The sequence below is a fragment of the Fukomys damarensis genome, unplaced genomic scaffold, assembly GCF_012274545.1.
Source record: "Fukomys damarensis isolate Sample0158 unplaced genomic scaffold, DMR_v1.0_HiC HiC_scaffold_3, whole genome shotgun sequence".
NCBI classification, from domain to species: Eukaryota; Metazoa; Chordata; class Mammalia; order Rodentia; family Bathyergidae; genus Fukomys; species Fukomys damarensis.
In genome coordinates, this window is record NW_022900915.1 from 10,070,007 (window position 1) to 10,083,242 (window position 13,236).

At 38.0% G+C, this 13,236-nt stretch overlaps 1 protein-coding gene across 1 annotated transcript in view; it reads right to left on the reverse strand.

Moving 5' to 3' along the window:
- The window catches only part of Spink5 (serine peptidase inhibitor Kazal type 5), a 73,624-nt gene that overhangs the window by 15,975 nt on the left and 44,413 nt on the right, over window positions 1–13,236 (reverse strand). The window contains exons 18-27 of the mRNA XM_010627268.2: window positions 13,037–13,164; window positions 11,024–11,105; window positions 9,163–9,290; window positions 8,507–8,570; window positions 5,883–6,010; window positions 4,098–4,191; window positions 2,052–2,179; window positions 1,277–1,349; window positions 403–530; window positions 171–249 (exon numbers count right to left, since the gene is read on the reverse strand). Coding sequence (XP_010625570.1) covers window positions 171–249; window positions 403–530; window positions 1,277–1,349; window positions 2,052–2,179; window positions 4,098–4,191; window positions 5,883–6,010; window positions 8,507–8,570; window positions 9,163–9,290; window positions 11,024–11,105; window positions 13,037–13,164 — 1,032 coding nt within the window. The remainder of the gene's footprint in view (window positions 1–170; window positions 250–402; window positions 531–1,276; window positions 1,350–2,051; window positions 2,180–4,097; window positions 4,192–5,882; window positions 6,011–8,506; window positions 8,571–9,162; window positions 9,291–11,023; window positions 11,106–13,036; window positions 13,165–13,236) is intronic.

The following is a 13,236-nucleotide window of genomic DNA, read 5'->3' on the forward strand; positions in this document are numbered from 1 at the left end:
TTTTTTTTTTTTTTTTTTTTTTTTTTTTTGGTAGGATCTAGCCATGTCTTTCTAGTTTACTATTATATCCCAAATATTTAAGAGACAGCATTCCACACACATTTGTTAAATGAATTGACTGCATGATGAACCAGGCAAATTTCGATATTAGTGTGTCTGACTTGTATTACCTTCTTGTCCTTGCTCTTTTCTCCTGTGTTATGCTTGCCTTCCTTCTCCTTCTTTTTTTTTTCAGCTGCCTCCTTTTCCCTGGAAGTATGGAAACATTTAAACTAAAATGAATAAACACCTTATTAATTACAAGATCTGTTTCTAAAGCAAATGTAATTTTCCTAAACTGTTTGGAAATGATCATTATGCATTCATGACTCAGTCAAAACCACACTTTTGGAAGATACTCACAGTTTGGCTTTGCACATAGCACACTTGTTGCCATGTGTCTTTCCATCTGGACCCCGAACAGGGTCACTTTCTCGAGTGCAGATAAGTTTTCCATTTTTCATTTGGCTTCTATATTCATCACATGCATCCTAAAAAGAAGGAAAGCTATATCAGAAATTCTGTTTTCATATAGTGTTTCACTGTATTTGAAAGTTAGGACATTTCCTTCTAAGAATTAGGGAGACCCATCACCTTGCTATAGTAGGAAAATAATAGTCCATAAAGATGTCCATGCCCTAATTTTGGTTCCATGTGGAATTGCAGTTGCCAATCAGCTTATTTGAAATTGAGAGGGATTATCTGAGATTATCGGAGTGGGCCCAATGTAATCCTAAAGATTTTTATCCATAAAAAGGGAGACTAGAAGACAGTGTCAGAATAATACAGAATAATATAGCAGCACAAAGATGTGACTGGTCATTGAAGACTTTAAAGGTGACTGCCAGCCAAGGAATGCAGGAAGTCTCAAGAAGTTAGAAAGACAAACAAGCAGAATCTCCCATAGAATTCTCCTAAAAGTTAGCCATACCCTAGTTTAGTGAAACCTTCAGAATCTCCAGATTTCATAAATACAAATTACTGCCTTGTGTTATCTTAAGCCATTGTTTATAGAATACTGTCTATGAAAGTACCTGTTAAGTATTAGAATGGTTACAGCTTGGCCTTAGATTTACACACTGAACATATGAAGAGTAATATTCAAATTAACCGTGGCTCCTGACCTTCTAAGGGCAAGATCTCAGTTGACCATACTGACCTCTTCTTTCAATGTTTGTGATAGGCAAGTGTTGACTTACAGAAAGACCAGTCTATAAAAACATTTTTAATGACTCACCTTTCCTGATGCTGACTCACTCTTATCAGATCTTAAGTCAGAGTTCTTTTCTTTTTCCTCTGCTTCTCTTTGCCTGGAAGACACATTAACAAATATCCAATTAATGTCTAAAGAGACATTAACAAATGCATATTAGACATTAACAAAACCAGGCAACATGTAGTATTTAGATAAGATTTTTCCCACATGACTCATATAATCAGCAGATTATAATCTTTTCAGTTAGAAATATGAAGAATTTAGTGAACACATATCGAGTAAATGCTATAATGCACTCTGGTAAGTTTTAGAACTACACATACTCTTCAGAGTCACCTACAAGTACCTCACTTCACAGATAGAACTAAAATATAATTATGTTTCCTGACCTGACAACACAATCACTGGTGGCTTCCTGGGTAACAAGTCACTCTAACTCAATTCCATTTCCCAAGTGAAAGTAAGTAGAAGACACCAGTCCTTGTTTATGTAATAAGTGTGTCCCATATATATGACGAGCACCAATCTCTTAAGATATACTGGTTGACTATTCTAAATGGTCATCACAATGTCTTCTGAGGGTCCAGGCAAAATGATGGCACTCAGAAGTCATAGATTTATAATAAAAACAGAGTAGGAATCAGTCGGTTGATTAGCTGTCCTTTTAGGGTTCATATTCCTTATGAAATGCAAGAGGAAAAAGCAATAATACTTAGAAAGCAATGAAAAGCATGACTTTCAGTCAGGAGGAACAGGTGGCAATATTTTAGCCATGCCTACTATGATAAGCACTTACAGTATTTCTTTGCACATGGCACATTTGTTGTTGTACGATTTCCCATCCACACCACGCACAGGATCGTTCTCACGAGTGCAGCTGAGCTTTCCATTCTTCATACTTTTCCGGTACTCCTCACACAGGTCCTAAGAAGGGGGAAGAAAGCAGCCCTCCGGCGTTACTTAGTCTGCTCAGTCTATTGTCATTAATTTGTTAAACGATATGAGTAAGAACAGTTAGTGTGTACCTCCCCATGTAAGAATTATATCTAAGATTGTTCTCCATAAAGAGTAGTGAGACGCAGCCGTATTCTAATAAAAAGGGGTCAGTTATCATAGCCTTTAATGTTGCTTCTAAAGGTCTACATAAGAAAAGCATAAAGCTGTTTGAGATTTAACAGCATAAAGTCTAGCAAACCATTCTCACCGATCTGTCCCGCTTCCTGTTCTGACACGTGAGACTGTATTGAAACTCTTCTTTCCTCATTCATTTAGCTATTAATGATGCCTCCTTCCCCACAGTCAAGGCAGAATTGATAGTAGTTAGAATTAAATGAACAGTTGGAACTGATTGACAGTAGTAGCCACAGGCACAAGTTGATCACAACGCCTACTCACTGGCTTTTTACACACACACACACACACACACACACACACAAATGTACTATCTGCTGGTGTGAATAGAATTCATAGAAAAATGATGGGAAAGCACAAAAGTGTGCGGACAAACTTTGAAGAAGACAAACACTCTGAACAGCTCTACTTCTTGAGGGTGAGGTTCAGCTTTCTAAAGCCAATGAGATTGAAAAAAGCAAAGGACAGATGTTTATAAATGATAAATACTGGGCCTGTGGTGATGCAGAAATGATATGAGGTCTTGATATGAGGTATGATCAAAATATACAGTGAATATTGAAACACTAAAAATTTTATTATAGTAAAAAACACTTTGACATTAGTCTCCCTCTTCTAACATACTTATCCTAATGTTCTTGTCACTTTTTGAAGCAGTTCTGGAAGTTCTTATTCATCTTTCTTTAGTGACATCATGGTGGCTGCCTCAAGGTCCTGAATCCATTCAAAATGTTGAACTTTCATGGTTATTATTTTCATGATTATTCATTGAGGAGGAGCCAGGAGTTGCACAGTGCCCAATCCAGGGAGTGAGGTAGGTGAGGACACACAGCAATGTTTCTACGAGCCTGCTATTCTGATGGATGGTACTTGGCAGCAGCACTCACTGTGTTTTTGACGGCACCTCAAAAAGACACTCAGGAAAGAATTTCTCAAGAATAGTCTCAGATAGTGACAAGAACAATGGGATAAATGTGTATGAACTAAAGGGTGAGGGAGATGAATGAGAACATGACTTTTTCTGTAACATTTTTAAATTTTAAACATTCACTGTACTGTATTCCAAGGTTGTAAGTAGATAAATAACTGGGATTTTACCAAAGGTGTTAAAAGGCCGAAGACATTACCTTACATTCAATAAAATCATGCTGGTACTTAAACATATCTCAGGAAATATACTAAATACTTGCCTAAATTATTTAATTTAATTTTTTTTAAGTGATGCTAGATAAGGTGGATGAAGTAATTTATTCAGTGTTTCCAAGTCCAAAAGATAGAGGTCGGGATTTTACCTCAAGTGACCCCAGAGAATATGTTACTCCACCCTATTATGCTGCCTTAGATTAGCAGAAAAGATACCTCAAAAACTTGGTTCCGTTTAGGGCAAGAAAGAATAGGACACAAAATGAAGAGCACATGATGCTGATGAGAAAAAAAGTGTCAACACCAAGGCTGGATTTCCAGACCAGGGGTCAAGATGCTAGGAGAAAGTCACCGTGTTGTTAACTATTTACATGTTTAAAGGTATCAAAAGAGCCCCAGAGAAGCCACTAAAGGTTCGTTTCTTACCCTCAGCCCGAAGGGGCAGTCCTCTTCGCCCAAGATGGCTGAGAGTCTGCTCTCCCTACATCCCCTTTCCTTGGGAAAGGCCACAGTCCCACTGACAGTGAGTCCAGGCCACTCGTTATGGAAAGTTGGAGGTTGCTCTCACCTGAGCTTTCCCTCCTCCACCATTCGAACCATGTCCTGCAGCATTTTTCTGATTTTCCTCTTCTTTCCTCTTTCTTTCTTCATTTTCTTTCTGGCTGGAAATTAGAAAATAGAAGATAAGGAAAAAATATGTTACATAAAATGGAGCTATTCTGCTACTTTCTCATCACATAACTGAAGTAGGTTTGTACAGAACTGACCAGCGTTTGCTTAACATGGACTACATCCCTGGACCTCTTGGCTAAAAATAAAAATGAGAAATTATGTGGACTCCCTTGCCTAGAAAAGCTCTTACTACAGTAAAAGAAAAACTAACATATACATAAGCAGAAATAAGACAAATTCAGTAATTTTCATTTCCTAAACATTCCTGGGGGATCTTCAGCTATATTTCACATACACATCTCATGTTCAAGAGGCCCCCAGAGTAAATTATCTTCTCTACTAACCATGATCTGACTCCTGGATTCTCTTCTTTTCTTGAAGAAAAACAAAAAAACCAGGATCCTCTATAACTGTTCCCTCTCTTACAGCTGGCTTAGCTGTTGCCACATAACATGAATTTAACTGTCAGCGTCTCTTGAAAATCTTGATCCACTGGTTTTCTACCCCATTCCTTGTTCTAGTTGCTTCTCACTGGATTGCAGCAACACCTTTCCTCAATACCAGTAGCATCATGAATTTTAGTCCCTTCTTTTGGCCCCCATTTTAAAAACTGATGACATATGAATCTGCCTAATGCAAAGATATTTTAGCCGTTTTCTCTCTAACCTGAAAAATGTTAATAACTTCCTACTCTATGCACAATTGAACTCAAAATCCTTGGTTTGGCATTGAAAGCTGCAAATGTTGGTAAGTCCTAACTGAGCTAAATGGCTTTCTCCTTACATTCTATAGTTTCCTTAACTTAGATTCACCTGGGCAGCTCCCTTCTCGTTTCTTCCTGTCATGTCTAAATTTTATCAAAATTATGTGTTTCATTTACTGTATACCCCCAGTCTAAACTTTGCAGTAGCTGCCCCTTATGTACTATAGCACATTATACAGATCATTTTTTATTTAGCAATTTATTCCTCTCTTGTACTTTCTTAGCTTATGCTCATGTCTAATGCCCAGAGGACTAATTACTGAGAACACTGCCCATTTCATTTTCCTTTGTAAAATCACTAGGCACATCCTACAGTGTGGATATTCAGCAAATCACCGGGTGTGATTTAAATATTTTAGGTGTACTTCTAAGCTCTGTGTGATGAACTACTCTTCATTTCCTGAATTGTGATATAGTTTTTGAATGTGTGTAAAGAGTTATCTCCCCCTTGGAATGGACAGACGATGAACAAAGGAATTCAGATGTGCTATGCATGTACCAAGTCCATATAAGAAATGTAAACATTATATAGTGCAAAGATGTACAATAAAAATGATTTTAAGCCTCAAAAATGTGAATAGAAGAGTCACATTGAGAGTAAAATCTATGTGTTTTCTTGTCAAAGGCGATTCCAGGATGATCTAGAGAAGGGCTTCACTTGAAAAATGACTTAAAACTTTATCAAGAAGCCATGACCCACTAGTAGGCTCTACTCCACAACCAATAGAAAATATAATAACCTAATAATGTGCTTTTTACCCTAAAAGCCATAATAAAAATTAACTTGAAAATGTTTTACAGATAATCATTTGTTCCTTTCATACATAGGGAAAGGAGAAACATAATATATATTACCCAGCTAGCTTTTGGCATTCCTAACCCTTCCAACCACGATAGGAGCTTGCTTTGCGCACTCACAAGACTGCCTTGCACATGGCGCACTTGTTACCATGGGTCTTGCCATCTGGGCCACGCACGGGGTCATTCTCTCTTGTGCAGAAAAGATTTCCATTTTGCAGAAGACCCCGATATTCACTGCAGGTGTCCTGAAAGGAGAGAAAGCAAGAGCTTGCGTATTTTTCTGGAAAGTAGTTTTTGGGGTTCTTATTAAGAACTTTCTGGAAGAGAGAGAGAGAGAGAGAGAGAGAATGGAGAATGGCCTTAAGGCCTAAGGATTTCTTTCCCTCTGGCACTTCTATCATTTAATTCCCTCTATGCACATTGAGCTTAATAAAAAAAAGAGATGTGTATTTGTTTTTCCTTGAAAGTTATCCAGGAATCCAGATGGAGCCTGCAACCACACACACGTAATACTTCTTTAATAAACTGAGCTCTCTGAGGATAAGTCACAGTCCTTGCTCTGGGGTTTATAGTCCATATCTATTACACCACAAAGCAATACAAACAGTGCACATGCCATAGAATTAAAAAAATTAAATCAAGATGAAACTTCCACTCATGTCTGGTCCAGTCATCACTACTGTCTTTCAGCTCCCTCCGTGTTATGCCTGCCAAGAAGTCATTCAGCTTCTGTGAGAAGACCTTCAATGTTAAGGACTCCACTACCTTCCAGACAGTTCATTCTAAAATTTCCATCAGAGAGCTTTCACAGTTGCTGCTTTGAGGGGATCTTGGGTGAAGGGAGGGCAGAGACAAGGGAAAAAATGAGAACCAAGACCTGTCATGTAAAGGTACAAGATCCCAATAATGAATATAACTGTACTGTATACCTAAAATGTACCAATAAACTCAATTAAAAAAAGAAAATAATCCTACTTCTTTGTTTTCCTAAGTTATTAAAATAGAATGAATGTGTTCCTTCAGACTTTTCAGAAAAATCAAGGATAATTTTCTACTTCAACATGGGAGTTCTTCAAATATTTGGAGAAGAAAACTTTCTTGGCTTTCTACCCTTTCTCCTAATATTATCTTTCAAGAACTGAACATACCGAGATACTTCCCTTGCTCTGTTTATTATACCATACTCTGCATTCTTCCCGTTTCCTAAAGAACTTAGAATCATATTATTTTATGGTTTAAATCTAAAATGTCCCTTGAAAGTCTCATGTGTTCAGAGGTGGGGCCTTTGAAAGGTGATAGGTTCATGGAGGCTTTACACTTACGAGTGGGTTAAACTGGTGACGAGTTCACATTTGAATGTGTAGTTTTGAGTTTGGGCCCAATTAGAAGAAGGTGGATCATGGAGAGTCTGCCTTTGGAGAGCCTCTCTCTATCTCTCTCTCTCTCTCCCTCACCTCTTTTCTTCTCACTCTGCCTTATAGCCACCATAGGTTGAGCAGGCTTCCTCTCCCATGCCCTTCCACCATGTCCTTTCTGTCTTGGAATCAGCCATCGTGAACTAAACCTCTGAAATCAAGAGCCAAAATATGCCTCTCCTCATAAGTTACGTATGTCCTATCAATAGGAATATGAGTAATGTATGCCTTAAGTAAAGCTTGAGAAACACTACTGTATTTACAGCTACATCATATTTTATTTAGAATTCCAATTCTGCCATCCAAGGACTTTGGGTGGGGATCATTGACTCTCTGGGTTTCAGCTATCTGATTTATAAAAGGAAGTAAGAGGAACTCCTGAATATAGCTAAAATAACAATGGCCAATATATATTAAGTATTTAATGTGTTTACCAGGTTATGTGAGAGTGTATAATATATGTGTGTATACATATGTGGAGGGGATGGGGGGGTGTAGAAAGCGCCCAGCAGATGTGAACTCCAGAATTATGTGAGGAACTAGGAAAGAAAAAACAAATCACCTTTGCTCAGAAAGTTAAGCTGTGGTGGCAAATAATACTGAATTTGTGTTTTTTCTTAATCTTTAGCTCAAGTTGAAATTCAGTGAGGGTGATGGAATAAAATTTTCTCTGACTCTGCCTTCCAATTCTCTGCCAGACTCTATAACTGGTCATACTTTGCAAAACTATGATGATATGAGATAATAGTTTGTAGTAGTGAGAACGAAATTAGGAACTGTCTGCTTCTGAAGAATTTTGTCCTGCACATGTTGAAAAGTTAAGCTATTTCCCATGTGAACTATTCACATTATTTTAAAATTCAGAAGCACAGTTGTGTACAATGCAATTTTAAACAAGCCAATCCTAAAGCATCTGAACATGATACATCTTTAGAGATCATTTTTAGTATCAGTTGTCTTTTAGAGGAGCAAAAAATGACTAAAACCTGTAATAATTTATCTGGGGTTAGCTTTTTTGACCCAAGAAAAATATATTTCAGGATGCTACTTTTTATCTCTCCCCCATGGGCTGATACAAGAAAATAATCAAAGTAAAGCAAGAGAAAAAATTGAAACAAAACTTTGATAAATAGGGAGAAAAAGAAGGGTTGAAGGGATGGGAGGGAATCAGGGGGAAAAAGGAAGAATCAAGATATATCATGTACAGGTACAAATTCTCTATGATGAATGTAACCCTCATGTGTGTCTAAAATGTACCAATACAATTAATTAATTAAAAAATTAAAATGTGGTATTTAGACATCACAGAGTACTACCTATACCTACCTTTATAGCTTCTCTTTTAACTTTTCCTCTGGATTCACCTTCTTTCTCTTTTGTTTCTTGAAGGCTATAAGAGAGTGGTAAGGGAGAATCATTCTTACCACCCAGTTCATATTATCTTAAAGGGAAAATCTCTCTAGATGAAAATATTCTTTTACTTCTACATCTCTATCAACTTAACCTGAGAATCAAAAGGTAAATGCACGACCCTCCACATCCTTGTTCTGGTTTTTAACGTTGCTCAGAGAATAAAATATACATGCCCCAGCAAACCAGTGAACACAGTTTTACTGCTATATTGCTTTAATGAAGTAAAGATATTGTTCATCTCAAGTAACTAGGATGTTGACTAGTTGCTAACCCGTATCAGCTTGTTAGTACCCAATCAATACACTATTGGATTATCCGCAAGAATGACCTATATGTACCAAAAGTCTCATCCTTCGAAGGCAGTGAGGCAAGGAGAACTGGTACATGGTCTCATGTCACTAGAAAGAAATCTCTGAAGTATGTGGCTTTATGGTAATAAATCCACAAACTCAGGGCAAAGACTGGCTTCATTATCTACCTCCCACAGCAAAGCTTGGATGCTGACCCCCTTGTCCACCCAAGGTCCTTTTTCTATGGTCAGCAGCAGTGGTGGCTGCGGCTCTACTCACAAGAAGGCCTCACACATGGAGCACGTATTGCCATGGATCTTCCCGTCCAGACCCTCGATAGGGTCGTTCTCTCTGGTGCAGGGGAGATGTCCATTCCGCACGTATTTTCGGTATTCACGGCACAGCTCCTGCCAAAATGAAGGAGGATTTTAGAACCAGACAACTAAATGTCAGGCATCTTCCTCCACTGGGCCCCTCTGAAAACTACAATACAATGCCTAAAGGTGTAGGAAAGGTCCCTATTAGCCAAGATTTATTTCGGAGGCCTAGGCCACTTATTATTTATTATTAATAACTGTAATCTCATTACAGAACCTTTAAGTCTAACCATTCTGAGCTAGCTAGACACCATGAAAGGTTAAAATCATCATCATGATAATTGATAGTCTCTTAAATTGTAAGGAATTTTTGTTAGGCAGTAATAGTCTTTGCCTCTCTGCAGAACATCCAAATTCTAATACCTGGGTCCTGTGAATCTATTACCTTGCATAAAGAAACGGGCATTGTAGAGTTGCTTAGGTTAAAGACTGTGAATTCTGAATTATCCTAATGTGTGCTATGTGATCACAATGGCAACTCCCTAAAACCAAAAGAATGAGGCAGAACAGAAAGCGAGATGTGATCACAGAAGAACAGGTGAAGAGGTGTATGTTGTTGCCTTTGGAGACGGAGGAAGAGGTCCAAGAACAATGACCTCCAGAATGCAGCAGAGCAAGGGCTCCAGAGTGGAATGCAGCCCTGCCAACCTTTGGATTCTAGTAAGGTCCTTGACAGACTCTAACCTTTAAAAACCCGCAGAAAATATAGAGAAACAGTAATAAGTTATAATTAAACAAGTGATGATTGAAAACTAAAGAAAAATACTGGCATAATAATTGGTAGACATTAAGTGTATTATACAAATGGGGGAAATCCTTAGCAAGCATCTAATACTTATGAAAGACCATGCAAATTGGCTAAAATTTTCATGGAGGGAAGAGATCTTGACTAAAAGAAAGGTCCTACAGAAAATAAAGTTCGCTGACTGTTCAAGAATTGGTTAACTGCCCAACGTGACACATTCTGTTGGACAGAGGTTAGATAAATAATAGCATTAATGATAATAAATGTAATATTATACATTGTGTACTTAAGATATGGGAAACACTGTGCTGTCATACATAAATAAATTTGTAGGATTTTATAAAATGTTATGATGATACACTTATTATTATGGATATTAAATGAAATTAAGATGCAAAGATGTTATCTGTGACCTTGCTGGTAAGATGGAGCAAGGATTTCAACCCTGGCAGTGTGAGTCAGAACCAGTTTTTTGCCACATAATTAGAGTCTACAAGACAGGGAACGATGGATTGATTCTTGGCATTTCCACCAAGCAACAAATGGCAGTATAACTGCCACAGAAGAACAGTGTGTAGAACACAGGAAATGAGGTCTGAGAGATGAGAGGAATCAGATCAAATGTGGAATAGTGAGCTCCCAGCAGGACCTTAGCTCTTACTTCGAGCAAGATGAGAAGTCAGGATGGTGTGATCTGCCTTATGTTTTTAAATGATCCCTTTTGTTTACAACTCAAAACACAAATTAGGGAGCAAATATAAGTGTGGACAAAGTGATAGAAATAGATCATCCAAATTAGAAAGTATCAATGAAGAAGTGAGTCACAGCCTGCTGGAATATTATAAATGACAAAATAAAGAAGGAGCATTCTTATACATGAGGATGATCCAAATGTGTGGGTTTTTTTTTTTTTTCAGTTTGCAAGGTCATGAAGGATGCTAGGATTAGAAGGCACGGGAGGCTTGGCTATGAATGATCATCAAATGTGTACATAGCAATGCTGACGTGAAACAACTACCTCTACTGCTTCTCTCTTAACTTTTTCAGCTTCAACTTTCTCCTTTTCTTTGTCATTTTTCTTCTCTTCTTCTTCAAGTTTACTGCAACAGAAAAAGATACAAGTTGAGTAAAATACTCCAACGACTTTGTTATTTTTTTCAAGAGAGAAAGAGAGCCTTCCATACCAAAGATCAGAAATCTTTAGGACAAATTATCCCAGGAGGGGCTATTAAAATCCTCTGACAAATATGCAGAAAACTTAGTATTATGTATTCTCCCTCTAAAAAGTAACAATAATGAAACAAGCCTGCATTTTTATCAGAATGAGGCCCCTCAGACTTCTTATTTTGTGTGAATCAGTGATTTCAATCAATGAGCTATCAGAAGCCACCATTGTTTTGAATAGTTTTTAGTTGTGAAACTTCTCTCCCCCTAATAACTACTATATCAATGATGCAAGCAAAAGGTAACGCCAAATAAGACAATGGACCAGTCATCACACAAAAGATGGTTCACTATAAAAAAGTGTAAAATGTAAGTTTTAATGGCGCTAACACCCATATTGAAATTCAGGTTTTGGATTACAATAGTGATTCAAGTCTAGTTAAGAATCAGCAGCTAATTCTTTTAGGTCAATCATAAGACCAAATCTTGGTTTCTTGCTATTTTCTGCTGATGGGCAGCATATCAACCATGAAAAATACTTAACATATACAATATTTAGTTATTACTACAGTACCAGAAAACTGAATAAATAAGACAAAAGCCCTCCTGATTTCTTGAGTGTCAGGTCATTATTTATTCTATTTTGCTACTCTGGTAGTCCTCCCTTTTAAGGGACAATGTACATGTACTTAATGTTGGGCCAAGACCTGTGAAATCTGAGATAATTAATAACTTTGTACTGTATTTTAAAATTTTATCTTATGTTTTTCTTTCTTATTAGTATGCGTTTGTGACACATCGCATGTACATTTATTTTGAGGAATTGGTACATATTCACAGTGCCTCTTCATCATTTTTACCTCCCCTTCCTCACCTTTCCATCTCTCCTGTGCCCAAACCCCCTTCCCATCTCTGTGGCCTACAGTTATAACGTAAATATTGGTTTCAGAGTTTATTTCAAAGTGAATATCAGGAGAGGGTTTGGCCACTAAGCAGTGAGAGAATTAGCCATGATGATACTCAACTTCTACACAGCGGAGCGCTTATCTCTGGTTTATCCAGCCACTAGGCAAAGAGCAACCTAGAAGGCCCTGGCCTTGCTTAACAGTTAGCTTAGGAAACATCTCGTACATAAGCCACTTCTCAGTGTTTCACTCTCCACTAAGCCACTTAGCAAAGCAAGCGTTTCACCTGTACATGATAATGTCCTGAGATACAAACATAGTCCTTCTCTCTATTCTGCTTATTGTTTGGGTTATTTTAATAATCACCATTCCCATAGGCCTGTATCCAACTGCTTCTTTTAACCCACTATTTGAGCATCTTCACAGGACTGTAAAATGTCTGAATGTGGGAGAGACTAGAGAGAGCACGAAATCCAGATCATAAAACTTGTATTCGCTTTGGTCCTTTCCTCTCTCTCTCTCTCTCTCTCTCTCTCTCTCTCTCTCTCTCTCCCTCCCTCCCTCCCTCCCTCTCTCTCTAGACAGTCAATGAAGGGAGGGCAGGGGAATGGGGGAAAATGAGAACCAAGATCTGTCATGCAAAGGTACAAGATCCCAGTGATGAATGTAACTGTACTGTACATCTAAAAAGTACCAATGCACTCAATAAGATTTTTAAAAAACAAAAAGAAAAAAGACAATCAAGTGCTTTTAAAAAAACCTAGCACAGAATTGAATATTTCTCCTTGACATAAGCAGAAGATGGAAGGATGAGTGATCAGAGAATAGCAATGTCATTCTATGACCCGACATCACTTAATGTTTTCCACCCACAGTGTGTGCTCTGCACACGCAGGAAGGGTCTGAGACCCAAAATCGAACAATGATAAGCACGTGCACGAGAGATGGAGGTGGATACTCACAACACACTTGCACACATGGCACACTTGTTCGCATGCATCTTCCCATCAGGGCCAGGGACGGGGTCATTCTCCCTGGTGCACATGAGCATTCCATTCCTCACTGAGCTTCGAAACTCACTGCAGCTTTCCTGGAAAAGAGCAACAAGAAAAATTTTCTGAGAGAAGTTTTCTAATTTTACTGCATCTTTTCCTTTAAAGTG